We start from the raw sequence: 26,796 nt of genomic DNA on the forward strand, positions 1-26,796 counted from the left end.
TACCCAACAGAGGGCTGGCAAAAGCGTTGGCACTGGCAGCTGTTGCCTTTCCTTGATCCAGGGATGTGGATACATAAGGCAAAGCCACTTTCTGCAGGACAGAGGGATGTTCCAGGCAGAGACCGTACATCTGAATATGCACTGGGTTAACTCAGCTGGAACACATTAGGACAAGACAAAAGGGACCAAGAAGGATTTTCCTTATTGTTTCTCCCCATTCTTTTTCTCCACACAATGAAATAAATGACTGTAGGCTACATGTGCAGGCTGCTAAGCCATTTTGACACAAAATTTTTCTGGCTTGAAATCTCAAATGAAAGGCAATCTTGTATTTCCTTCTGCCCCTCAGCCCTACAGTAAACATCCAGTTGTCATTCTGCATGAAAACAAAGGCCTTGAAACTAAATGTGAGGGAAAAAAAATTAGCAATGTTTTTCACAGTCTTTTTTCATTACGATTTTACAGCTTGATTCTTTATCTCAGTACTTCAACTCAAAAGTTGGAAGTTTATATGCTCCAGATTAAAGACTCACTTGAAGAAAGAGGTGACTGGGATGATCTAAACTTTCAAACTAATCCATCTCCTTGGCACTGGTGGCTAAGACCCCAACATCCTCCTTTGAATCTTTTCATTTACTGCACGTTAGCTTCACCATCATGGTGTGTTTCTCCTTTTGAAAAGGTGAAAAGAGAGTCAAGAGCCTTTCTCTCCAGCTCCAGTTCTGATGTACTCACTCAGATGTCTCAACATTTGTATGCCCCTGCAGCTGGATTTTGGTAATAAGGAATTTGTGCAGAGAAAAAAAATCACCCGAAACAGCTCATTTTAACAACTCTGACAAGCTGCAAAGGGGTGAGGGAAGTCCTTACCTTTGAGCTACATTTGTAGAGGGGGTGGCTGATGGAGTCGACGTAGTGATGCCTCATACAGCGGCTGGGATCGGAGTCAATCATGAAGGAGCTATCTGTTTTACTGTCTGCATCTCCCATCATCGCCAGGAGCGAGAGCATGGAAATTGAAGCTGCAAGTACATGATTTCCCATTGTCGAGGAACTTCTCGCTGATAACAGCAGAGGGAGGTAGAGTATTAAAAAAACTCCAAATACGGGCAGACAGTTCCTTTCCAGGATGGTGAAAAGTCTGGTTTAAGTCTCTTAGCTGTCATTCTTCTTCTCGAGTTGGAGTTTGCTGAGATCGTAATCCGTCAAAGAATCTCCTGCGTAGCTGAAATAAAAACAGCATAAATCACAATCCTGACCAAAAAGAGCTCTCGAGAAAAACAGACATAAATAATATTAAGGCACACTGGATTTTTGCTAGCCAAAATATACGCTCTAAGTGAGCATCTTTCCCACAGTAGGTAGAGAATACGGCATTCAGAAGGAGAAGTCAAGGCCCTGTAACTTTAAGCATTGCTCTATCATTTTAGTGGGGAGAACCTTTTGACTTTTAGCATCACAAGTGGTGCAATGCCAATTATTTTCACTTGGTAACGTCCCTAATGGATTCCCCTCAAAACTGGAGATTAGTAACACATCAGAGATTTCTGCAAATTGAAAGGACTGTATATCCACTCAAAGTGTCAAAGGAGAGCAAAGCTAGGCTGCCTCCTGCATTACAGATGGGAATTTCTGGCCTAGGCAACACACGGAAAGGCTGGAGGCAGGCTGACCCCCAGCTCTAGGGGCTGCGCGTCGGCCTTGTGCAACCCCTGCACTGCAAGGACAAGGGGCGCCCCCAGGATGGAGGGATGCTGAAGGTCTGAGCCCGGGCATGAGCAAAGTGGTTCCCCAGGAAGATTGCTGAGGGCTGACCTGCACTGCATGGAGGGATCTGCACCTAGGTCTCGGGCTGGCCTGCCCTCCCAACTCACGCGCACACAGGTGGGCATGCTTTGCTTGCTTACTCGTCTGGCTGCACTTCCTCAGTGTCAGTCTCTTCCCCAGTAATTAAAGAGCAGCATCTGAAAAATACATCATATTCCGTAATTTCCAAGTACCTCCCAGCTATCAATTGGGAAAAAAATATATGCAGGTCGAGTCACGTGGATATCCACCCAGGCATCTGCATTTCTGGTGCATGTTGGAGACCAGGAGACGCCCCAGAAAACAGGCACAGGACAGCCCCCGAAATGCTGCCCAGAGCTCTGTGCCAGCAGGGAAAGGAGGGCACCTCCCTGAGCTGCTTCATCACAGCCCCTGGATCCTTCTTACAAAGCCTGTAGTCTCAAATGGACGATTTAATTTCGCTTTTACTACAAACAGCTATAGCTTGAAAGAGCTGTGTATTATCCATCTAAATATAACCTGCTGAAGCAAATGGTAGTCATAAGTAAACTCAAAAGCGCAAGGACTTCCTGAAGAAACTTCTGATAAAACGGTTCCCTGGTCAGGCAGAAACGCTCCCCCAGAGCCTCTTCCCTATTTCAAGAGCTGATGTGTGCCTTTATTGCCTTATACAAACCTCTTTCAAAACTGTTTTCTGGTTTGCTGGCGATACTCTAAACCGACTGATACTCATCTCCCAAACAGCCTGAAATTACGAGGCCTCCCCACCAGAGTGCTTGATGATTTGTGTGTTGCTCTGTAGCTTGCTCAAACGCTTTTGTGAGAGGAGCGCATAGCAGTGAGAAACACTTCCAGAGTTCATCCAAGCTGCGAGTCGGGACTTGTCGGGCCGAAGTGACATACAAAGTCTCACGCTGGGAAGAAATGTAATTAGGGATGCTCTGTGCATTAGACATCTTTTAAAAGCCCTTTTTTGGGTTTCGAACTATTGTCCGTGTGCCTAAATAGGAAAGGAAAAATTATGTGACTGTGGATTTAATAGACAATATATTTTTTTCTCGGAGGTTGACCTATGACCTGGTGTATTTTCCTCAAGCAAATGTTTTTCAGTGGATATGGCATTAAAAAAAGCGACATGTCTTTGCAGTATAAGGAGCTTAAAACACACTTAGGGTCTCAGATACATTTGTGCATAGTCTCATTCATGTCAATAAATACCTCTCCAAACATTTTAGCAGGGTAAGAAAGAAATCTCTCGGTCATGGGAGCTGGGACAGACTCCTTCCCAGAAGTGAACTGTACTACTCCGGTTCATGCAGATGATGCCCAAGGATTAGCTAAGAGGAGGAGTGATGCACTTTTTTTTTTTTTTTTTTTTTATCTATTTAACCTTTTACCTACATTCCTATCCTTTATAAAGAGGCTGACCAAAACACGCTGCTTGGCAAGGTCTCTCTCCAACATCGTTAATCAGTATTACACACCCAGTAATTCCCTCTCTGTCCAAATAAATTTACTTGATATTGGACGGTCTCATCTCATGTAGTATTACGTCCAGGGATCCCCATTTTCCACTCTCTCTGTCCCACTGTTACTTTCGTGCTTCTATATCTTTCTATGGTTTTGATCAGTATGATTTAATACAGTGAGAGAAATCTGGAGTCCTGGCTCAGTTTTCAAAGGCTTATCTCTCTAGTTTTCTTCAGGAAATAATTGGATGACATAGAGTCTGCCTCATGAAAACACTGTGAGAAAGCTGGAAAGAAGCAGGGAAAAATGTGAGAAAAGGAAGACGTCTGTACCTTCTTAAGGATAAGCACAGCACAATACAAAAAGTACTAACACTTTCTCAATCTTCTAAAATTGCCCTGACACTTCCCTAGCAAAGAAATGTAATGGGCTTTGGTAACAAAACTTTGAAAGAAGAAAAAAGTACTGTTATCACATATTTGTTAGCAAAAAGAGAGACCGGGGAGGTAAATGTGACCCATCTTTTGAGAAAAAACTGTGTACAGTTGTTAATAGTCATACTGGCAAAATGAGTGTATAGGCATTGGAAGCAGGACTGCAGACAACACCGGGCTACTTGCACGTGCCACTATCTCCTGACATACCTATGTGAAGTATATACGTGTGTTTTTCAAGTACATATGCTATATAGAGAATAAGAGAATCATAGAATCATAGAATAGTTTGGGTTGGAAGGGACCTTTTAAGGTCATCTAGTCCAACCCCCCTGCAATGAGCAGGGACATCTTCAACTACAGCAGGTGGCTCAGAGCCCCATCCAACCTGACCTTGAATGTATCCAGGGATGGGGCATCCACCACCTCTCTGGGCAACCTGTGCCAATGTTTCACCACCCTCATTCTAAAGAATTTCTTCCTTATATCTAGTCTAAATCTACTGTCTTTTAGTTTAAAACCATTACCTCTTGTCCTATCTCAACAGGCCCTGCTAAAAAGTTTGTCCCCATCTTTCTTTTAAGCCTCCTTTAAGTACTGGAAGGCCGCTACAAGGTCTCCCCAGAGCCTTCTCTTCTCCAGGCTGAACAACCCCAACTCTCTCAGCCTTTCCTCGGAGGAGAGGTGCTCCAGCACTCTGATCGTTTTTGTGGCCCTCATCTGGACCCACTCCAACAGGTCCATGCCTTTCCTGTGCTGAGGACCCAGAGCTGGATGCAGTACTCCAGGTGAGGTCTCACCAGAGCAGAGTAGAGGGGCAGAATCACCTCCCTCGACCTGCTGGCCACGCTGCTTTTGATGTAGCCCAGGATATGGTTGGTTTTCTGGGCTGTGAGTGCACCTTGCCGGCTCATGTCTTTTGCCATGACTTTTCAAATATCATGGAGAGCATCTTGGCAACTACATCAGCCAATTCCCGCAGGACTCTGGGATGTCAGGTCCCACAGACTTCTGTATGTTCAGGTTCCTCAGGTGCTCACAAACCTGATCTTCTCTCTCAGTGGGAGGGACTTTGCTCCCCAGTCCCTGCCTTGCCATCCATCCACTCGAGAGGTGTGGGGAGAGAGGCTGCTAGTGAAGACTGAGGCAAAAAAGTTGTTGTGTACCTCATCCTTCTCCTCGTCCGTTGTTACCAGTTCACAAGTCTTGCTCATAACGGGGGTTACGCTTTCTTTTTCTTCCTTTTCTGGCTGACGTACCTGTAGAAGCCCTTCTTATTTTTCTTTGTGTTCCTTGACAAGTTCAGCTCCAGCTGCACCTTGGTCTTCCTGACCCCATCCCTACACAACAGGGCACCATCCCTCTACTCTTCCCAGGATACCTGTCCTTGCTTCCACTGCCCATGCATTTCCTACTTGCCCTTTAGTTTGACCAGCATAAATATATAAAACATATATATATGTGTGTATGTGTGTGTGTATATCTATCTATCTATCTATCTATCTATCTATCTATCTATCTATCTATCTATAAAATATTCACATATATGGGAAAAAGTCTCACAGGGACATTTAAACATATCAAAGTTAGTGTGCAGATTTTTGATTGTGTAAAAAAAGTAAAAATATTTTCGCTCAGGTACATCAACGTGATGAAGTATGTTGACATGACATTTTCCATTTCCAGCTGATATTGTGCAATGGCATTTCAGTTTAAATTAGCATTCTTTCTTTTTTTTTTCAAAAAAAAAGGTTGTATTCCTTTTGAAAAGCTGTCTGAAATTATAAAATTCAAGACAGTACATGATATCAGGAGTGACATATGTAGCTTCCAGTCTGTCCTTCTGTCCAAAACCAGAAGCAAGTACACCTGTAATCATTAATCATTACAGCTGTACTTACAATGACATTTTGTTTCATTTGGAAAATACACCTTTTTTTAATCAAAAATGAACACTTTCACATAGAATTTTTTTCTTTTATTTAAGCTATTTTTTCCTCAGTTTCTTTTCATGTGCAAAACTGTGCTAAACAGCTCAACTGCCAAGCTAACAAAAAGGAAGCTAAAATGTTTTCTCTTTACAGCATCCTGTAAAGAAAAAGATGCAAAAAGTGACTTCACTCAGGCTGAAAATTGGCTACAAAAATATGTGGCCTAACAGTGGGCGAAAATCACAACTTTCAGAATTCACTGATACGGGCATTACGTGTTGTTAGCTACAGGCTGATAGTGCTCTTTCCATATATCTAGTTTTCAGGAACTCATAGAGACATAAATAACATGCTAAAAGCTGTTATAGCTGTTACCTAAAACTGCTACAGCTGATACCTAAAAACTGCAGGGAAAAATAGGAGACATCCCAAAGAAAGACCATGTGAACATACAATCCAAAACTGTATTGCACATGGACATAGGGGCAGAGTTAGGGTTATTTTTTGACCTTTATTTTGTTATTAGATGCTTTTTTGAATGCTGAAATAAAGATTTCTTATCGTAGTCGTAATATCATTTAGAGAGTGGTGAAGGTTAAGGTTTTGTTTTGCTTTAAGGACAGAAGAAAATTCCATCATCTGGAATTATTTAGCCAGTCACTTTGTGAGAACGTAAACAGAAAATCCCTTTTTGCTATGTATCTTGGAAAAATTAAAGAGCTGAGCAATTCTCCAAAGGTCTATTGGATCTGCACTGCTTTTACCCTGGAAGGTAGGAAGGGAGCAATGGAAAAGCTCATTTATGGTGTACTTCTACTTAGCTGTTCCCCACTCCCGAGCCCCTGGAATTAGGCATGCACGTATATTCAGCTTGGCCTTCGTTTGCTGTGCATTTTCCATGTTTGAGCCTCCTGCTTGACAATGAGGGTACAATTCAAGTCACTCAATGCCTTTTATGTTTCGGAGGCTGCCAAAATCCCGTTGGAGCAGCAGTGTGTATATATAACTAAGCCTGGCCTTGCATGCTGTGCATATTTAGTAAACACAATTACTTGGATCCTACCATGTGGTTCCCTCATTCTGAATTTGTTATGTAAACAGAAGAGTTACAAGACTACTCAGTTTCTCCAAACTCCGGCCTTAAACATTGTCACTAACCATATATGTGTATATACACGTGAGTGTGTGTGGGTAGTTGGCTGCTGCTGTTCTGACAAAAAGGCCACAAAGATCTTTACAAGATCAAAACGGACTTCTCAAGAACTTTATCTAACCTGGAAAAGTTTAGGCCAGAAAGATGAGGATCTGGGGGTTTTGTCCTCCAAGATATGGACTCGGGTGGAAACGATTGTGTTGGGCAAACTACACTGCCAGGTCACACCAGGGTTTGTTCTGCAGGGTTAAACTCCCCCCTGCCATGATAAAGGCCATGAAAGGGGTTGAGGAAGGGAAGGCAAGGAGGAGGAGCGGTCTGTGCTGGGGACATCCTGCAGTCTCGGGGTAACCCTGTGGTGTCCCTGCTGCTACCACCTGGCCACAGTGTTAGCATGGCCCACGGCAACCCATCACCAGGATTCCTGAATAACGGATCTGTGCTTTCAGGGAACTTGGGGAACCATTTTCTCTGTTCCTGCAATGAGTCGCCAAGGCCTCAGCTGGGCAGTCGGCTGGAAGTACCCTGTGTACAGAGCTGCCCCACGCTCGACCACAGCTCCCAGTTGACAGCAGCAGCTGGACTGCCCTTTGGCCAGGGCTAGCCTTGTGAAGGGGTACCCCTCTCCCGAAGCCACGCGTTGTTCTGCGCGTCCACAGCTCAAGTCTTGCTCTAAGGCCACATCTCTACTGGGACCCCCCTGGAGCGGCTCTCCAGCCCTGCAGACACATGGCATGGTGTGGTCTGTTCCCGGACCTCCTCCAGCCTCCACAACACTCACATGGCTTCCAGCCCACCCAACTGCCTGCATCCTGCCCGGGAACTGCTTGGGAAGCACTGTGTGCTGTGGGACAAAATCATCCAAGTGACCATCTGAGCAGCTTAAGAGAACAGTTCATCTGGTAGGAGACATGACCTAAGATGCTGTGCCTGATACTACTTTCTGTTGAATCAACTCAGAGGCTTTATCACCTCTAGCATATGTTTTACCTCTGAAAATAAATGTAATTGTCTTCTCATTATTTTGCTGTGGCCATTTCTGTTCCAGCAGTGAGGTGGCTGGCCTCCTATATATGCTATCAAAATCCTCACTCCGTTCTAACAGCCGCCTTTCAAAACACCTGACAGAGTCACGGAGCGGCCACGCGGCAGCCGGGAAGCAGCAGGTGAACACAGGGAACTCCAGTTGTTTGTGAAATGCCTCCGTCCAGCATTTGAACAGGTTTCTTCCCCTCCCGAGACAGGGCGAATACCAAAGTAAATATTTTGAGTGAGATCCTTACAGGTCTAAATAAGTGAAATGCTTCCTCGAGGCCTCGCTGTGCCAAATGAGCGTTTGCCCTGCTGATATCCAGCTGTGCTGAGGCTTGTCCCCTTTGACACCAAGGGGAATGTTCTTGCCCATCGTCAGGGAGCTCCATCCACCCATGACACAGCAGGTTGCAGGGCAGCGGGCGCCTGCGAGGAGGGGAACGAGTAACACACACTCCTGTAAAGGGCTGGTGGCAGCTGGTGGGCATGAGAAGAGGGGAAGGAAAAAGGCAACAGAAAGGAAAACATGCTCAAAAGAAGGGTCTTCACCCTCTTGATCTGGGTGTCCACAGGAGGCAAGCAGATCTTGGGGAGGAGTGGCTGGAGAGATGCCAGGCAGAAAAGGACCTGGGGCTGTTGGTCAACAGCTGGCTGAATATGAGCCAGCAGTGTGCCCAGGAAGGCCAACAGCATCCTGGCCTGTATCAGGGATAATGTGGCCAGCAGGACTAGGGAAGTGATCGTCCCCCTGTACTCAGCACTGGCGAGGCCCCACCTCGAGTATGGTGTCCAGTTTTGCACCCCTTGCTACAAGAAAGACATGGAGATTCTGGAACGAGTCCAGAGAAGGGCAACAGAGCTGGTGAGGGGTCTGGAGCACAAGTCTTATGAGGAGCGGCTGAGGGAACCGGGATTGTTCAGCCTGGAGAAAAGGAGGCTGAGGGGAGACCTCATCACTCTCTACAACTACATGAAAGGAGGTGGTAGAGAGGTGGGAGTCAGTCTCTTCTCCCAAGCAACAAGTGACAGGACAAGAGGAAATGGCCTCAAGTTGCACCAGGGAAGGTTTAGATTGGATATTGGGAAACATTTCTACTCCTAAAGGGTTATCAAAGCACTGGAACAGGCTGCCCAGGGAGGTGGTGGAATCGTCATCCCTGGAGGTATTTAAAAGACAGGAAGACATGGTGTTTAGCGACTCGGTATAAGTGGTGGGTTTTGTCAGTGTTAGGTTGATGGTTGGACTCAATGATCTGAAAGGTCCCTTCCAAGATAGACACTTCTCTGATTGTGTGATTCTTCTCGTTCTACTGAGGCTGCACTGTCCTACCCCCTGCTGGCCAGCAACTGCAGAGTGTTGTCCTGTAAAAACCAAGAAGGGAAAACGGACACGGCCTCTGAGCAGTCAGAAACGTCAAACACGCTGATGGCACATCATTTTCTGCTGTGAGGCTTTGCTAAGTCTTTCAATATTTCAAGAGATGAATACCTGTGACTGTAGGCAGACTGAAAAAAAATAGGAAGTCCGTGGTATTTGAAGCGCAAGAAACAACGTAGTAATTGCAGCAAATATAATAGAAGAACGCACTGCTGCAAGCACCCCTGGGGGCATCAGCACGCACGGGATCAGCCCGCATGGGGCCAGTTCCCGGGTTTCAGTGGGGCAGCTCATGTAAGGCCCCAGTAAGTGTTCACGCAGCGGGGACCCAGTGCATGAGGTGGAACAAATTAAGCTGAACGGCACTCGAGCTGGCTGAGCTTCCCTCGCCTTTTGAAGTTTCCAGGAACATTTCCAGTCCTTCAGGTAGCTCGGAGAGGGGGAGCTCACGGTGCTTTCCTGCGAGGCACTTGAAATAACAAACTCTAGTGGGTACTGTGGGCTGGCGCCCTGCCAGCAGACAGGCACAGGCCAACATGGAGAAAAGGTTTTTTAATACACTCGCAAAGAATAACTGCTGGTGGACAAAAGAGCGCTTGTATTTTTATTCTTTCCTTTTCCTGCTTCCAGGAAACTTTAAATAGATTGATTAGGGGCATGTATGGGATCGCTCTCTAATGAGCTAGTAGAGGCATTTAATGGTGAGGTGATGCCAGCCTTGGATTCTTTCTTTATTCTTGTGTCTCGCTGAATACTGGAGTAGTCATGGTCTTGAGTCTGGGACAGGAATTGAGAAGAATACAGTTTTCCCCCGGGTGAAGTAGAAGGCGCAGAGCTGAGCGGTCTAAGTAAGGTCGCCCATCCCTCTCGGGAGGCAAACCAGCAAGGGTGGCTGCTGGCTAAAGTGCAAATATTCTCAGCCGAGCATTAGCTATAGGATTTGCTTCAGTAATTACCTCTACTTTAGTCTTATGACCCAACATGAGGCAAAATGACTCTTGGCCAAATTACAAGTTGCTGAGAGGTCTAGGGCATTCGGGCATGTGTCCTCTACCAGTTGGAGTGTGTTTCAAGCAGGTGTGTGGTTTTTGTTCTCTGTCTTTTACATATTTTCTAGAGAACTCAAAGGTCTGCAGTTACCAATTGATGCAGGAATAGGAATGGGTTTCTTATTCTTTCATACTAAGCAAAGATGTCTTTGCTACTGGGACCAGCAGATAGGGCTATCTATGCTGGAGACAGCACATGATGGAAGGGGATGTTCCCTCCTTTCTGACCCTAGAGGCAAAAATCCTCTCCCTTTTTATACACAGGCAAAATTCAGACCCCCATTCATATACCTCGGCCTCTGACAATTAGGGAACATAAATATTTGGCTCATGGTAACAATTTTATGTCTTCTAACAAGGGGAACAGCGTTCCCCTAGGTCCCACTCTCTTTGAGCCGTGCTGCTATGACAGTAATGCGATTGTCACTGCCATGGTATGCTTAACCTTTGCCAAACCAGAGCTGAGGCATTAACTCAGATCCTCAACTCACATGTCTTAAAGGGCAACATAACCTGTGCTGCCTCCGCACTGCCGGACTGACACAGTTTGCACCTCAGTAAAAATAAGCACGTAAACGTGACAAGCGTAAGCCGTAACAATGATTGATGCAAATAGAAAAATAACAAAGAGAAGCTGAAAAATAGAGATGCAGTGGAATTCCTAGGACTGGTGTCTCCATGGCACCAGCGGCCCGATACCCTGACAGCAGAAGAAAGGCTACGCTCGTCTGTGGTAGAAAGGATCTCCGTGCCACGCAATGAAATTCCAGCAAACAGGACAAGGACTGATGGTGTCTGGAAGTGGTAGTGCCCCGGCTAATAGTCTGAATTAGATTATGTGAAAAAAGAAGGAATATATAGACGGCCAGCTGCTCAAAGGCTTACTACAACCTTGCTTTTATTGTTCTGCTAAGTTAGAGGTGGGGCATCAGAGGGATTCCTAACATACCACTACTGAGAAATTTTAATATGTTCCACACTGACACATATAAAAAGGAAATAACAGCTGATCATAGTCAGCGGAGACTGCAGCATCTCATCGTACGCATGCACAGAAGCATGGGTGAAGTGGGGTGCTCTTGGCCAAGGAGACCCAGGCACCCAACACTGGCACTGGCTGAACCTTTCTCCTGCCATTGAGATGAATTTCAGCAAAAGGGCTGTTGAGCGGGAAGCAAGACGTCAGAAAAAAAAAGGTGATCTGGGCATGGCTGTTCACTGTTCACCCCATCCCGAGATACCAGGACATGGAGAAGGGCAGGGGAGCTGCGAGGCTGAACATTTAACACTGATGAAAAGAAACACATGTTTACACAACCGACAATGATCCGGTGGAACCAGATATCACAGGGGGCAAAAGTTTAGCTGGGCTCAGCAAAAGGACTTGTTATGTATGGGAGGGTTACAGTTGTAAGGGTTTTATTTTTAAAGAGTTTTTGGAAGGGGTTGTAAACTCTCAGGACTCTGAGAGTTCAGTTGATGGGGTTAGGGAAAAATCCTTCACCACAGCAAGTTACCCGGTAGCTGCCTGCCGCGGGGTCTCTATGTCTGTCTTTGATGTGGCCGCTTCCAGCCACGCTCAAGAGGTGGATTACTCAAATAACATGGGACTGTGGCATGGTCTTATGTAGCAAAACCTTTCTAAAACTCATAGAGACAAGTGTCTCCTCATACTCAGCAGGATATTAGAGGCAGAGGAATTAGTAGTATTCGTAATATAATTATCTAATATTTATAATTGTAATTACAATGGTAGTACTTGAGGGAAAAAGGGGAGGGTTTTTCATTCTACTTTCAGTTAAACAAATAATCTGCCAGACTTGTTGCAAAAACAAATGTCTCAGTGGCTTTATGCAAGCTTTGCACTGTAGAGAGTCAACTCTCTTCAAGGTCCAAGAACAACCTTGAGCACTTCCTAGTGCATCTGAGAGTGGATAAGCCATGAAGAGGACACAGTCAGCCCCAGGGAAAATGGGGAATGAAGCCAACTGCAGGAGAACTCCCTGTCAAATGAGTCACTACAGGCATCGATGCCATCCCCCAAGGAGGTGTATCGCTACCCTCCCACCTGAGCAAAAGAGATTGCAATCCTGGCAATTCAAGGAAGAACATGCAGTGCTTTCACAAGCCTCGATGGCACGTGAGGGATTGTTCCAGTGGGGCAGATGGCTTTTGTGGAGATCAGCCATGCGTAGGTAGCTAGCTGGGGTATTGCTACTGCAAACTGTGCACAAGACTGTCCATAACAAGTATCCTGCTCTGCAAGGGGGAATCATCAGCATACATGCATCTGATCAAAACCAGGTGCTGCACAGACCCAGGAAACCTGCATGGGACACCTTCAGGTAGAGATCTGAGCTTGTAACTAGAGTAATCAGCAGCCGCTTCTAATTATATCCCTTCACTAAATCAAATCATATATTATTTTGTATGCTTGCAATGTCTATTCCTTCCACATTTGCTTTTAACTGGAAAACCTTAAAGCATCTAGTTATAATACCAGAATCACAAATAAGATTTCATTATTCCAGCAAGAACATGCCAGTGTATATATAAGCCACATTGGGAACCCCTGATTCAAGCTGGTAAGTAATTACTCACCAAATAGTTCTATTTAGGTCAAGGGAATTATTCATGTGTATAACTGCTCACAGATATGAGTAAGGTCCCACAGCCCGAGAAAACGTAAGCATCATTAGTAATTCAAAAGAAAAAAAAATAGATGTCCTAAAATGTAGATGTTCTTTTGAGAAGGGACAAGAAATAGCACTGTGATTAGTACTTCCGCATTTATTGACCCCACCAGGCAGCTGGGTTGCTTCTCTTAGAAAACAACTTTGCAATGAGGAACTGATTTGAATTAAATTTGTCTCCACTGTTGGTTTTAAATGATCATTTGCCTGTCCTTTTCCAATACGCAGAGTTCTCACCTCTCAGCCCCCGGGGACAGTTACAAAGCTTTAGGAACTGTTAGCAACATTTACGATATAGGAAACATTTCTTCAACTTTGAAGAGCTGCAGAAACCTTAACAAGTTACTTGTCATGCCATCTGCCCCAGGCAGAAACAAATAAGATATATTATGGGGAGGCTATGGGAGAAATTTAAATGAACGTGAGGGGCAGGATAAGAAATCTGCCTGACAGTCCCACAAGAGCCAGTCCACACACACCGTCTTGCAAATTCAGGTTTGCCATAAGAAAATTACCCCCCCTCAACACACGCTCTGTGTGAGCCTGCTTTACTGACACTACAGCAGTAGTACTGAGATCGCTCTTCACATGGTTCATCTGGTTTTTGCTACTGGACCCGTTAATTCGAACTTTTATGGGATGCATTCACTCACCTGAATCCTAGTAGGGAGACGGGGCTTTCTTCCTCAGCCGGGCTCTCTCGGGGCAGCGTCCGTTCCCGCGCCTCGCAGTTACACTACACTCACACTTTACCACCGGGCTCGTACAGTGAAACTCTCCTTTTGTCCCAAAGACACAGAGAACAGTTACGCTCGCACCTCTGAGGCTGACACACGGCGAAATGATCTGCCGGGGAACGAGGAGAGCCTCCCTCTCCCCTTCAGCAGGCGGTCTGGGGTCCTGCAGCATCCTCCCCGTGTCAGCTCCCGACCGCACAGCCACGCTGCATTACGCGTTGCGCTGACGGGGTCGGCTACCTACTAAATATACCCCTCGGGTGTTACAGCGAAGGCAAACACCGTGGCTTCCCTCATAGGCTTCAGCCAATCAAGAGTGCGTATTAAATCTGCCCTAATCCATAACCAGTGCTGTCCAGTCCATAGTAAAGCTTCCCAGAAGTTCGGCTAAATAATAATGTGCAAATTAAGAGTGCTCCTGCGAAGCATGACACACAAAGCTAGAAATAAATATTGCCTGTTGTTTCAAATTATTCCGAGCACTCCGGCAGATGACTGGCAAGGGAACAGCATGCGTAAGTAGTGATAAAAGTAAACAGTCCAGCTTTAAACTAGCAGGCTTGCCTGTGTTCATAGAACCCTATTGTAATGGGACAAAGGAGGGTGCTGGCAATACCGGCGCTCTCTCGATGAATTCAGGGCAGAGTCCAGCACGTCCATTCACTCCAAAACCATTACAGCTAGGACCAGCGCAGAGCTGCAGACATGAGCCCGGCACGCTCACAAGAATAGATGTTTAACCAAGTCGCTCAGAAGCACACTGGGGTAGCTATTTGACTATGCACAGGCATCCTTCAGACAGGAGATACAGTTAAAAACACGAGGAGAAGGAGGAGACGCAGGTACTAGAGCTGCGTCGATTCCATATCAACACATTTTAATTTAAAAAATGGTACAAGAGGAACGTGTGTTTGTCAGATAAAGAGATTAAGCACTCGGTTTAAGTCCATGTAATGCTCAAAATCTGTAGGAATCTCATATTTGTGTGCTTACCTTTAAAAATGCATCGCTCCTTCCTCCCGTCACACTCTTTGGAGAGCTAAAAAGAGGTCCTGTTACTTCCAAATGCTTTTGTTCTTCTGTCCCTCTGTCACATGGCTTGCCTTTTATATTTGCAACACACAAAAGTTAGGGCTGTTGTTTAAGAGAGAGAGGGAGAGGGAGAGAGAGAGAGAGAGAGGGAATGTCAAATGGAAAAGTGCCATTGCAGTCATATATCAATCAGGGCAGCGGCAGCAGCAGCTCGCTGGCAAATGGGAATTCCACAGAAATGTGAAGCTCTTGTTATCTGAGAAATCACAAAACACCACCAGCCAAGCTCCCCTCTGCAGGGACTTCTTATTATTGGCAAGCCAGGAAATAGAAGGAAATGTAGGCGCTTTTTGTTGTTGTTGTTGTTGTTGTTATTGTTTCGGATCTGGAGATACGTACGCTGTGGCATATGTAAGCCAGTGGAATAGAAATCCTGAATCAAATTCCTTCCTAAAAAAATGCACTGTGTGCAAGATGAAGCAAACCACTGAGAGGCAAGGTAACAGAGCTAAGTCAAGGATCTGAAAGTAATGATTTAAAATGTTGCATATCTGTTTGTACTTGGAAAATATCCATAGAAAAACTACCTTTTACCTGGATTACTCATTAATCTCCTTTTTTTCTGACAGGTTTTTCTTAGATCTTTTTTAACTGTGATTGATCTCAGATATCCTTAATTCAAGCTGTGCTGCTTCACTACAATTGGTCACCTAAATCATCTGACATTCCCTGGCTCTCCAGTTGGGTAAGCAGACAAGCATTTTCTGTATAAATACTTATCTGCAAATCTGCAATTCCAATGCTGCAGATAACCTGCCCTGAAATCCTGAAGTTTCTCTCAAATGAACTCAGAAATTTGCCCACAGAAGCAGAGCTATTTAAGATTTCAAACAAACATTATCTTTCTGCTTTACCCACCTTCCTCTGAAGAATGCCAAGTCTGAAAACAGTTATCCTTCAAACCTTTTATATAAATATTGCATCTTTTATGCAACAATTAATTCCCTGAGGGGCTGAAGGCAGACTCCATCCATTGGAAAACCCCAACTACAACAAGCACGTCGCAGCTCTGGATGCACCAAAGCCTTTTCTCCGCTTCCGCAGAGGAGCATGTCTCACTTCCCTTTGGAGTGCCCCCTAGTCGTCCTGCGGCATTACGGGAAGCACAGACCTTAGCCGGTTAATTAAAAAATAGGCGACATAGCTGGCCATTCACAAGCTGGATCTGTTCAGAGGCACTGGCCAGCAGATGGACGGGGTCTTGTGTCGATTGTGTTTGAACTCTAAAGGAAAGTTGGTATTTGATGGATGATGTTATTAGCTAAATGTCTTATGTGGTATAAGATCAAAGAACAGATGGAAATTATGCCTTAAAAATAGAATAATCTAAAAGGGGAATGGCTTGTAGATGAGTAAGCATCACGGAAACAATAAAGGAGACATTCTTTGGCTTGCTTTGCTGCAGAGACAGGTTTTGGCTGGTGGGATAAACAAATGACCCACTTAGGACCAAGATCCTCAGGATGTGAGTTTTGCTGCACGTTTTTTCCCCTCATATTCAGTGTTTACATTACATACAGTGTTTTGCCTTTTAAGTCAGCCCCGGGTCTCTCTCACCAACCACATGTGTACCAGCTCTCTGTGCCTCCCTCGCAGACACCTCCGCAGTCGCCCAGGGTGGATGACGGCAGAGCTCACCAGCATCTTTGCCTCGCCATAGCTGTGGGCTGAAACGTCACCGATGCTCCGGTACTACGCTTAACTTAAACAGATAGACTGCACATAGCGATGTGTTTTAATTTAGCCAACACCCTCTTTTAAAATTAAGGCTATTGGCCCTTTGGTCATTACGCTGCCAGATTGTCTCTCGCTTTCTCCATGGGCAAGAATGTGGCTCACTTGCTCCAGTTGCTTGCATTAAGGACCTGCCATGTGCAAGACAAAGGCCTGTCTAAGTAGCTCCTGGATCACATCCTCCAGGAGACAGTATATATCCTACTCATGGTCCTTACTGAAAATGATGCTTAAGTTTTTTACTGGTGCAGCTTAGGTTTCTTATCTTTGCATCATCTAGAGGCAACAATATCTGTATTAATAATTCATTTGGTGCTAAGCATACTTTAAGTACTTAACAATTATCAATAATAGCTCAAACAGTGGTATTTTTGAGAAGTAGTGCTCAGCGATTTGCTGCCACCACTACAAATTCCTAATACAGAAAAATCTGCGGATATCGGACTAGAAACTTTTCAAAAATTGGAAGGGGCTTTCAATTTTTGATCTTTAGCTTAAAGACTGTGTTGGCAGTAAGTGTGAGTTAATCGGCAGGTAATTGACCTCACAGGCTGGTGACTTATAAACAGACACTCTCATTTGTGGCCTTCTGAATGAACTTACACATGATCACAACCACAAAAGTAGAAGTATCAAATGCAGCCTCCCCCACCTCAAGAACACTACGGCCCATAACTTTCTCATAGCTGTTCATAAATCTTCAGCCTCTCTTAAGAACTGTCACTTAATCCCACCCATAAAAGCAGTCATTTTAAAGAAACAAATAAAAGCGGAAAGCACAGGAGCCCAGAGCTCAGTTTTCAAAGATGATTAGACATCTGAGTTGACCCCAGATATTAGATAAGATTTCCAGAAGATCTCAGGTATCCTGCTTCCATCAGTTCTAAGCTGTGTTCCCTTCAGAGGGAGTTTATCTCACTTCATGGTAGTTGCCTGAACACCAAGTTTAGGCTCTCCCAGCAGCAAATGAAGAGTCTCCATCCCAAATTACTTTCAGTTCAAGACAGTTTCAGGTCGGCATCAATAACAGTTTTTCTCTCTGTGAACAATCAAAGGTATTCTGCTGACTCAGTTGGACTAAATATCTGTTTTTTTAAATAGATAAAACCAGGTGAGATAAATCCCTCCCTCAAGGACTAAGGCTGTAATTTTGAAGAGATGGAGATCCACCTCTGCCTGGAGTTCTGCCAGCCTCCCTCGTTCCATCTTCATGAAATGTGTTGCAGACCTGCAACCCTAATTCACAGGTTTCCTTATTCCACCACCATATGACTGACAAGACTCATGTTTGTCCTCGGAAAAAAGCATTGTACTACCATTACCTGCAATTCAGTGGGACTGAAATTGTTTGCCCTTTCGTCACCATCAAACACTGTGTTGCTTCCTCAAAGGTCCAGGATTTCACCTCTCCATCGTGTGCACGTTGTGAAATGCATTCAGAATTTTGCAGGAAAATCGGGTTTTCGTTTCCATCTGAAGGATTGTCCAGTGCTGCCATTTTGTAGTCTTCCCCGGGCAACTTTTACGTTCTGAGATGGTGGACAACAGGCCTCCATATCATCAAATGTACTGCCAGAAGAGGCACTACTTGGTATCTGTGCTGGTGGTGTCTGCGAAGACCATGACTGGAGTACATATGCACGGACCATTTTTAAGTGTAGTTATATACTCACGCACAGACATAAACACGAGCACTATTGCTGCGAGCAGTTAGAGGGAGTACGATGTATAGGAATGTGGTCCAGGGAAGGACGATGCTTTGTTCCACTATTGAATTGGTAAAGGGTGGTTTATATTTGGGGCTTGGCTATCAGTATTCCTTTCGTAGTTGGGAATGTAGGAGGAAGTGGAAGTATTGCAATGATAGTCTACAGTAACAAGCAACATAATACTTATATAATGAATATATACTTTGTGCAGAGGAGAGGTACCCAGAACTTTTATAGGAAGTTTTTTATAGGAAGTCTTTTCTATCATTTTAATAATCAAAATAAGTATTAGGTAAATTATATTCTCAATAAATAGAATTACATACCCACATACATCAGCGTAGAACCAAGTGGCACAAAAGCCTGTTCAGGCACTCAATGTTTCTCATCTCTTCTGTCACCCTGTTGTGCATTCCCTCAGATTCATTTTTCAAGGATATTTAAATACCTAAATGCATAACCTAAATGGGCCTCTTCTTTCAGTGTTTAAATGCATCCATGAATGTGTGTTGTTATGACACGGTATCTGGAAAAGTTGATTCAGTGCCTTACACATATGCCATTATAACAGCAAGGCTCCCTTCACCTAGAGAATAAGGCTGCTATGGAGAAGACTGTAAAAATCAGATCTGAACTGTTCGCTTATTCATTTTATCACAGAAGTCAGAAAGACATATTGCCCGCGGACTATACTCAGACTTTAGTTTGACTTGAAAATGTGGTCACGGCAGGACCGTAAATTGGTGTCCCGCTGGCTCCTTCAGCAAGAAGCAGGAGCCGGTCAGACAGGGCTCCCCTGCGGCGTGCTGCCTACAGGGTGTAAATGATGTTGGAGTATCGGTGCTTAAAAAAGACAAGATCAAGAGTCTGAGAAGGAAAACAGTACATCAGGGAGAGATCTTGGATGAACAGTGGCTTGAAGAGGTCTGTGTGAAAGAGGCAGGCGGCTGTCAGGAGGGGGAAGGCCAGCATGAGTGATCCCCCTGCACAAAGCCTCTGCTCTGCCCTCCTAACAAAAAGTCGCTGCCTGCCATTAGTCACACCCAGGCTCCCCCGCGCTCACCACAGAGCCGTGATGAGCAGGTTGTGTAGGACATGTGAAGAAGCCTGCATTCCTACACATTTTATGCCCATTTCCCTCATGGTTACCCACTCAGGTTTTGCCTCTACGTTACCTTCAGCTCCCTGACCCCTGCATCTCCTGGTGATGTATAAGGCTTCACCTTGCCTTTGCTCCCTCACACAAAATTTTCAACTGCTTTTAAAGCCCCTACAAGACTGTTGGCTGAGCAAGGGGCAGCGTGCCCTCCATGGCTAGCAATCACATTCTCATCATCCAGCACTCTGTGGCCCCTCGCCTCCTCAGACTGCCAAACAGTGGGTGCTTCAGTTTCCTTCTGCAGGACAGGAATAGGATGCAACACTCCTGCCGAAGCACCACAGTGCCTTACATGTCCAAGAACTTGTCTAGAAACTTTTGTTTTCTTGGAGACCTTTGCTTTGCTGTTAAAACTGGTTGAAATTGGACAGCTGGTTGAAATGTCAATGGGAGAGTCTAACATCAGGGCAGACAGACAAAAAGGCAACTCAATCCTATGAGAAAATCATAAATTAGAGAGTAAAGTCTTTTTTCTACCTTCGGACTGCTGGAAGGCACAGTCTTTTTCTCCTAGCAGAGACTGCGGCCACCATAATCTCTGTCTCCACCACCTTTGGAGTGACTGGCTACACCTCTCTGGTCTCCTTTGCTACTTCTTTATATTTAATGGAGAAAGAAGCCTACCTTGTATCTGTGAATGTCAGCAATATGGATCAACAGTTCTGCAGACACTTGTAAGATTTATCCGCCTTTCCTTAAGTCAGATACCTCAGTCCCAGCTTGGGTCCTCCTATTGTCAGCAGAAACCACAAGTAGGTACTGCCTGAAGGGCTGTTTGCTTGATGATGATAGGACCAGGTGGAATTGCCTTTTGGCAGTATCTTTTTATCTCTATTAATAACAAAGGGAGCCAAGAGTGCCTGGTTCAGATTTAGTCATCCAGCTGTTAGATGCCTTGGTTAGGGCAGATGAATTCCACCTTTAAGTTTGTTTCAAATTATTTCATAAGCATATGCGGCAGATACATAACATACCAGATATCTATAGTTGCACATAGGTCAATGCTAAATATCTTGCTTTTTTTGCCAAGGCTGCAGGGAAACTTTTGTGTCAAACAGCGTAGGATAATGACACTTGATGTCCAGTGTGCAATTTGCAGTGTATTTCTTCCATCTAATAGAGGCAGAGAGAGTTTCTCTGTGAAGACTTGTAGTCTGTCAAATGCTTATCCAAGTATCAAAGAACAGTTATGATCCGTCCTACAGGATTCCAAAACCACATCTAAAAGCAGGCTGCATTAACCCCAGACTCTTGTAGGAAGGAGTTATAATCATGCCCCCCCGGCTTTCAATCTGGAACTTAGGACCTTGGGGTAGAGCTTACATGTGGTGTCTCTGGCAATTTCTCTCATGCCCTTCCAGCATTTGCATCTCTTCCTCCCCATGTGGGTGGTATATGGTCCACTTTAGGCACCAAAATTGATCTCTCTACCCCACCATCCCAAACCACAAACAGTAACATTTCTACGGTTTCCTGCCCTCCTTGTTCCTCAGGAGGTCAGAGTTTGCCAGAAAGTCCTGAACAGCATCCAATGGCACAAATGGCAGTTTTGCCTGAGTACAAACTGGGGGTTAATGTTTCTAAATGTGGTTCAAAGTAATTTCCCTCAGCAAGGGTCAGATCCTCAGGGCCTCCTTGTAGCTTTTTTATTGCTAAGGGTCAAACTGTGGCTTCATTTCTAGGAGGGATTGCAGGAGAGAGAGAAAACACTAAGGTGGCAGTAGTATCTCCACTTCATTGAGAAGGGCATCGTTGCCTTCCTCAGTATAATATCAGATTAGGACTGTGATTTGAACAACTTTTCCATAATGACAAAAAACTTCCCATAAATCCACTTAGAGCAGCAAAAATGACCTGGCAAGATACAGGCAGATACTAATAATGGCAACCTTATTTTGCTGCAGTCTCCTGCCAATACCCACATGACGTGATTTTCTTGCAGTAAAAATGCAATAAGCAAAGCGGAGGAGATGTTTTTCGATGCTGTTTACCATGAGAAATTAAAGCCAATTAATTTTTCTACCACCCAGGTTTGTGTGGCCACTCCCTGTGCAAGACCTCATGTTTAAAAAGGAAACATTAAATGAAAGTCAGTCTCAGCTAATTTGGGTTAAAACTGCAGGGCAGCTTGCCGTATGTGAAGTTGCTGAGAAGAAATGCTATTCAGAGCAGGAAATTGGTGATTCATAATTGACATTAACTCCAGTTACCCTCCAATGTGCATGCTGCACTTCATGTGAAATTATTATAAGCAAAGAAAGGCCATTCCCTTGAGCAAGTTCAAGTTAATGTTTAGGAAACCATTTAAGTTATTATTAGGACAAAAGTCATTCCGGTGGAATGGTCGGATGCTCAGACTGCGCCCTCAGCTGCAAAACCTGTGCATTTTAGTACCTCTTTGCAGGTAGCTCTTCAGACATATGGTCATTTTGGCCAATTCACTGAAATCCCAGCTTCACAAATGTCCCCAGTCAAGACTCCCACCTACTAAACAGGGCCAGGAACAAGTCCTTTTTTGGCACTCCCTGTGGGCAGCTTTCTAATTGCACCGAAATCCGTGCTAGTCTCTAGTTGTATGCGTGCACACAAGTCCCTTTGAACTCAGATGAACCCCTGGAGCCCCAGCAGTTGGTGGGAGCAGAGCCACAAGGACATGTCCGTACACAGCTGCGTGCGGACCCCGGCTTCAATGCAATCTATGCCTATCCTGGCAGATGCCAAAGTTGCAGAAGGCAGCTTGCTGCAATTTGGACTGTAGAAGGAGACAGCCCAGGGGCCAGATCCTCACCTAATTAGAGCCAGCAATGCTCTGTGGCTTTTGGTGCAACCCGTGACCTTGCACTGGGTGCAGATTTGATGCCACCGCTGCCTGGTCCTTGACAGCTGGATGCTCTGCCTTCTGGTCTCCACACTGAACCTCCTTAGAGTACTGCAGCTTATTCAGTCCAAATGAACATATGAACTTAATTATTCCACCATACTATAAGCCTAGAATAAGAATTAAATAGATCTTGTTATGGATTTTGGTGTGAGTGAAGTTTTGGCATCTTATGCAACTTTTTATGATTTTTTTTTTTTAAATAAAAGCAAGAACATCTTTCTGATATAGAATATACCTCAAACTGGAAGTGTAAATCAGAGGCAGACTTCAGGTACAGAAAGAGAGTAAAGACTCATACGGTTATAACTTCAAGCACCTTATTAAACCACTGCCTGATTACTACCTTTAGAAAGGAGTGATTTGGATTCCTCTTTACAAGGAGAGATGCTCTGCAGGCCCTACGCGGTGCATGACCAAGGACCCCATAAGAGAAACCAACCATTCTCCGCAGCTGGTCAATCTCCTGGGGGCCTGCTGACTGCAGGGGGATACTCAGGGCACAGAGGGGTGACAGGTCACGGAAAGCCAAGGGGTTCACTGTCCTCCTGAGCCCCAGCTTGGGCTGTGATGAGCAAGACCACAGAGGGACATTTTTGGGTAGCAAGGACAGCAGTGCACAGCCTCGGGAGCAAAACAAGCTAAGAAAACATTCTTTGTGTGAAAACAGCGGTGGGAAAAGACCTGACAGAGCTGAAGCATGCTGGAGCTGGAGAGGGCACCAGAAGAGGGTATGAACTGTGGTGTACTGAGAGTGAGCACAGTAAGGGTAAGAGAGGTTACCAGCAAGAGGCAGGAGAGGCAGGAGAAAGGTCCATTCCTTGGTGTTTCCAAATAATCTTCAGTTCTGCCAGGCAAAGAAGCCATTATTATATGAGGAGAGGCTGAGGGAGCTGGGCATGTTTAGTCTGGAGGAGGCTGAGGGGAGACCTCATTGCCCTCTACAACTACCTGAAAGGAGGTTGGAGAGAGGTGGGTGTTGGCCTCTTCTCCCAGGTGAATAATGACAGGACCAGAGGAAATGGTCTGAAGTTGCGGCAGGGGAGGTTTAGATTAGATATTAGGAAGAATTACTTTACTGAAAGAGTGGTCAGGAGCTGGAACAGCCTGCCCAGGGAGGTGGTTGAGTCACCATCCCTAGGTATTTAAGCAATGTGTAGATTTGGCACTTCAGGGCATGCTCTAGTGGCAGAGATTGTAGGGGGGTTTTTTTGTGTGTGTATGGTTGGACTCGATGATCTCAAAGGTCCCTTCCAACCATGAAGATTCTATGATTCTATGATTCTATGATTATAGAAATGTGAGTCCTGTGCTTCATCTAAAAGCTAAAATGATAAATAAGACGTTTTCAAATAGAGGATACAAGAAGGAAAGTTTGCCCTCACGTAGCAGAGCCAAAGCTACAGCTTCAGGAGCTCCAGGAACCCTGGCAAGAGCCTCCCTTGCTGCCTGGGGCAGAGCCTGGAGGCAACTGCAGGAAGCAGAATTAACTCTAGAGAAAGGAATTAGGATTTGCCAAGAGAAGGAATTCAACCAGAACAGCCCAAGGCTGATGAAAGGACAGGCAGAGACTCTGGAAAGAGTGCTGAAATGGAAGGGCAAGCCGAGTCTACTGTGCTGGGAGACACTAAAAGACCACATATGATGCACGTGCCTTGGCAAGCCGCATCTATGCCCAGCATTTGGGAAAAGATGCAAGAATCGCAACAGATTACATTGTCTGAGAAAGAATCAACATGAACCTGTGGTGCACAGCATGGGTGAGGAGGATGGTGACAGCACCATTAGAGGGAAGGGGCTTATTCACAGGAGCCATGAAAAATGCTGTGGCACAACATAAAAGGACAACTAGCCCATAGGCAAATGGCAATAACCAATTTTTGGCTGGACAGAGCTGCACAAGCTGATAACGTGTCTGACAGGGTTACGAGCACTGAGAGAAAAGCTACAGGCAGCATAAGGTAAGAAAAGAAAGGGTTCAGAAGGGCTATTCCCCACTGAAGGAGATAAAGGCATGTGCAAATGAAAGAGAGTTCATAATAGTGTCAGGGATTTTTAAAATGTCACATCCTTGATCTCGCCCCAAGGGTGAATGCACTGGAGTCAGAACAACAGCGGAAAAAGTCGAGGGTCTCCAGGGAGTAGAGATGGTCTCTGCAAACTGCAGAACAGGGCACAAAAGCATCTCACCCTCCCCATCCCCGCTCCAAGGGGGTGGCTGGAGCCTCTCACCCCCAGCCCGGAGTGAGGGCTGCAAGCACACTGCCCTGGGAATCAGCGGTCCAGGGAGATGCTCAGCCCTGGAGGGACTCCACATCCATCCACAGGAGGAAATGTCGTGTACTAAACAAGGAAAATGAAGTCAGTACATGATCAGACCACATATTCCTTTTCTCCCAGAGGGGGCTGGCTTTTAGGAGATGGTTGATACCACACAGTACACCTGACAGACCAGGCAGTGCTCTTGGGTAGAAGCTGATATTGAACAAAGTGTGCATTCAGCATCCTCATTTCCAAGATGTCCTCACCTCACTGCCATTGGGGCAGCGATCAGAACTGGAGGTGTTTCTCAGGGAAAGAAACCTCTCAAGAAAAGCCACCTTTTGACTGCATAAATCTTCCTGGACATAATCTTGTTGTCTGAAGGGAAGAAAATCAACAGCTCTGAGCTCAGGAAATGGCTCAGCCTCCCAGGGCTGCAGCAAAGCCAAGAAAGATTGCAACTCTGTGCAACAGAAATCACATTCCTGTCAGGGAAGACAACAGAGCGAGGGTGCAGGCAGATCCTGGTATGGCTGAAATCATTACTGTTACATCTCTCCCAACACACAAGGAAAGGATGCAAAGTGTCCTTGGCATGGTGACCTGTATGGGGAACCCACCTGCAGCACCAGCAACCTGACAAGGCTCGTGGGCAGCTCTGGCTGGTGCTCGCGGTGTGTAAGTTTTAATAAAGACTTTGTGAAAGAGGAAGAAACCTTTAAAGAATCTTTGACCCTGCACCACTGTGAGAGTAAGCTTAAAATTCAATTTCTCACAGACACCTCCAAGCAAAGGACGAGTGATTGCCATGCCTGGAGATCAGCATTTTGTGTACCATGCGCAGCGTGCCTCTTAATGTCTCTGAGAGCAAAGGAGAAAGCAGGTCTGGATGCCATCACATAGAGTGCAGCCTCCGATTGCCAAAGATAGCAGTTCAAGCTGTTGGATAGGATGAAGGCACCAGTTTTTTCCACTCCCTAGCAAGCATTAAAGACAAAATTTTCATTCCTAAAAGAAGACTTTCAAGGTTCAAGGACACAAGAAGGGCAGTAAGGATCTGGGCATGTTGCTAACGAGAAGAGGCTGATGTAGGAAGCTCAGGTGGTGTTCCCTGCTGGTCCACGCTGCCTAAGTGTTAGCCCTCTCCTTGCCTCTCTTCTGGGCCGCCCCAGTTGGCTGCCTCCAAGGCAAACCTCACAGAGAAGGAAATAGGACTTACTGATGTTGCGGTGAGCCCATGGCCTTGGGGCTGGGACACAGATATATTAAGTGAAAACCCTTGGAAAATAGGTGGAAAGATTTGGGTTTTGCCACAGACATTTTACCTGATGTAAGAATATCTGACAAGGGCACAGCCTCATGAGGATGAGGCAGACCATGAGGTACAGGTTTGGAAACACAACCAGCCATCCTTGTAAGCCCCTAGCCAGTTTGTCCCATTGCAGTGGGCTGGGGCTGAGCTCCAGAGCTCAGGGCAGCCAGTGGGTTTGCTGCCTACTAACAGCACTGGTGCAGGCATCTCAGGCAAAGCCAGCATCGCCACTCAACACTGAAAGGCTCTTCCGAGGCTCAGCAAGCACCGCTAATCAGGACATTGCCTATATGGCATTATCTTCTCTGCTGTTGATTCCTCCTTGCTACATTTATTGTTTAACCTGGTAGGAAAGAAACAGGAAACTTGTTTGGAATCATGACTGTGCTCTAGGCTTTCTAAAAGTCCTCTGGAGTTTGGGGAGATGGTACTTGCAGTTTATTGTACTGCTGTTCAACACAGAAAAGAGATGGTCGGTCTGTAGGAATTGTTGCCTTTTTGTTCTTTTTCTGGTGTTGTTCCGGCTCAAAACAGAAGACCTTCAAAATCAGATATCAAATTAGAAATACGCTTATAACCAGCAAGACTGATCGTTTTAGTGATGCTGAACTGTGTCCAACACAATTTGATATAGATGCGGCAGCCAGAGCACAGACTGTTGGTGCAATGAAAGCCCTGTGGGCTGTGCACGCAATTCCTGCACCGCAGCCTCTGTCACCACCACTGCGCTACCCGTGCAGCCTCAGCTGCCTGTCCCTGGATTTGTCATCTGCAAATAGTCATGCAAGCTCATGCGTGTAGGGAAGTCAGTCAAGCTCATTCAACTATCTGGATGACCAGGAGCTGTAGCGTAGACAAGACTGGCATTTTTGGTACTATGTCTTCTAAAGCTGCTTACCGCATGGTTAGATAACATCGCAGGAGAAATACCCATCCAGCACATCGAAATCTCTCCCCTCTTGACACCGGGGGTGAATTGCAGCCT

General features: G+C 45.4%; 1 protein-coding gene across 6 annotated transcripts in view; it reads right to left on the reverse strand.

The window, feature by feature from the left end:
- NDP (norrin cystine knot growth factor NDP) overlaps window positions 1–26,796 on the reverse strand; it is a 41,126-nt gene that overhangs the window by 12,894 nt on the left and 1,436 nt on the right. Inside the window, exons 2-5 of one of the 6 annotated variants that reach the window (XM_063344288.1) lie at window positions 14,659–14,799; window positions 13,582–13,707; window positions 1,908–1,964; window positions 871–1,225 (exon numbers count right to left, since the gene is read on the reverse strand). In XM_063344288.1, the coding sequence (XP_063200358.1) occupies window positions 871–1,044 (174 nt within the window). In that variant the 5' untranslated portion in view covers window positions 1,045–1,225; window positions 1,908–1,964; window positions 13,582–13,707; window positions 14,659–14,799. Of the gene's footprint in view, window positions 1–870; window positions 1,226–1,815; window positions 1,965–13,581; window positions 14,565–14,658; window positions 14,915–26,796 lie in introns of those variants that run through there. The other 5 variants (XM_063344268.1, XM_063344279.1, XM_063344296.1 and 2 more) reach the window with 5 other exon arrangements.

This window comes from Chroicocephalus ridibundus, chromosome 1 (genome assembly GCF_963924245.1).
Source record: "Chroicocephalus ridibundus chromosome 1, bChrRid1.1, whole genome shotgun sequence".
NCBI classification, from domain to species: domain Eukaryota; kingdom Metazoa; phylum Chordata; class Aves; order Charadriiformes; family Laridae; genus Chroicocephalus; species Chroicocephalus ridibundus.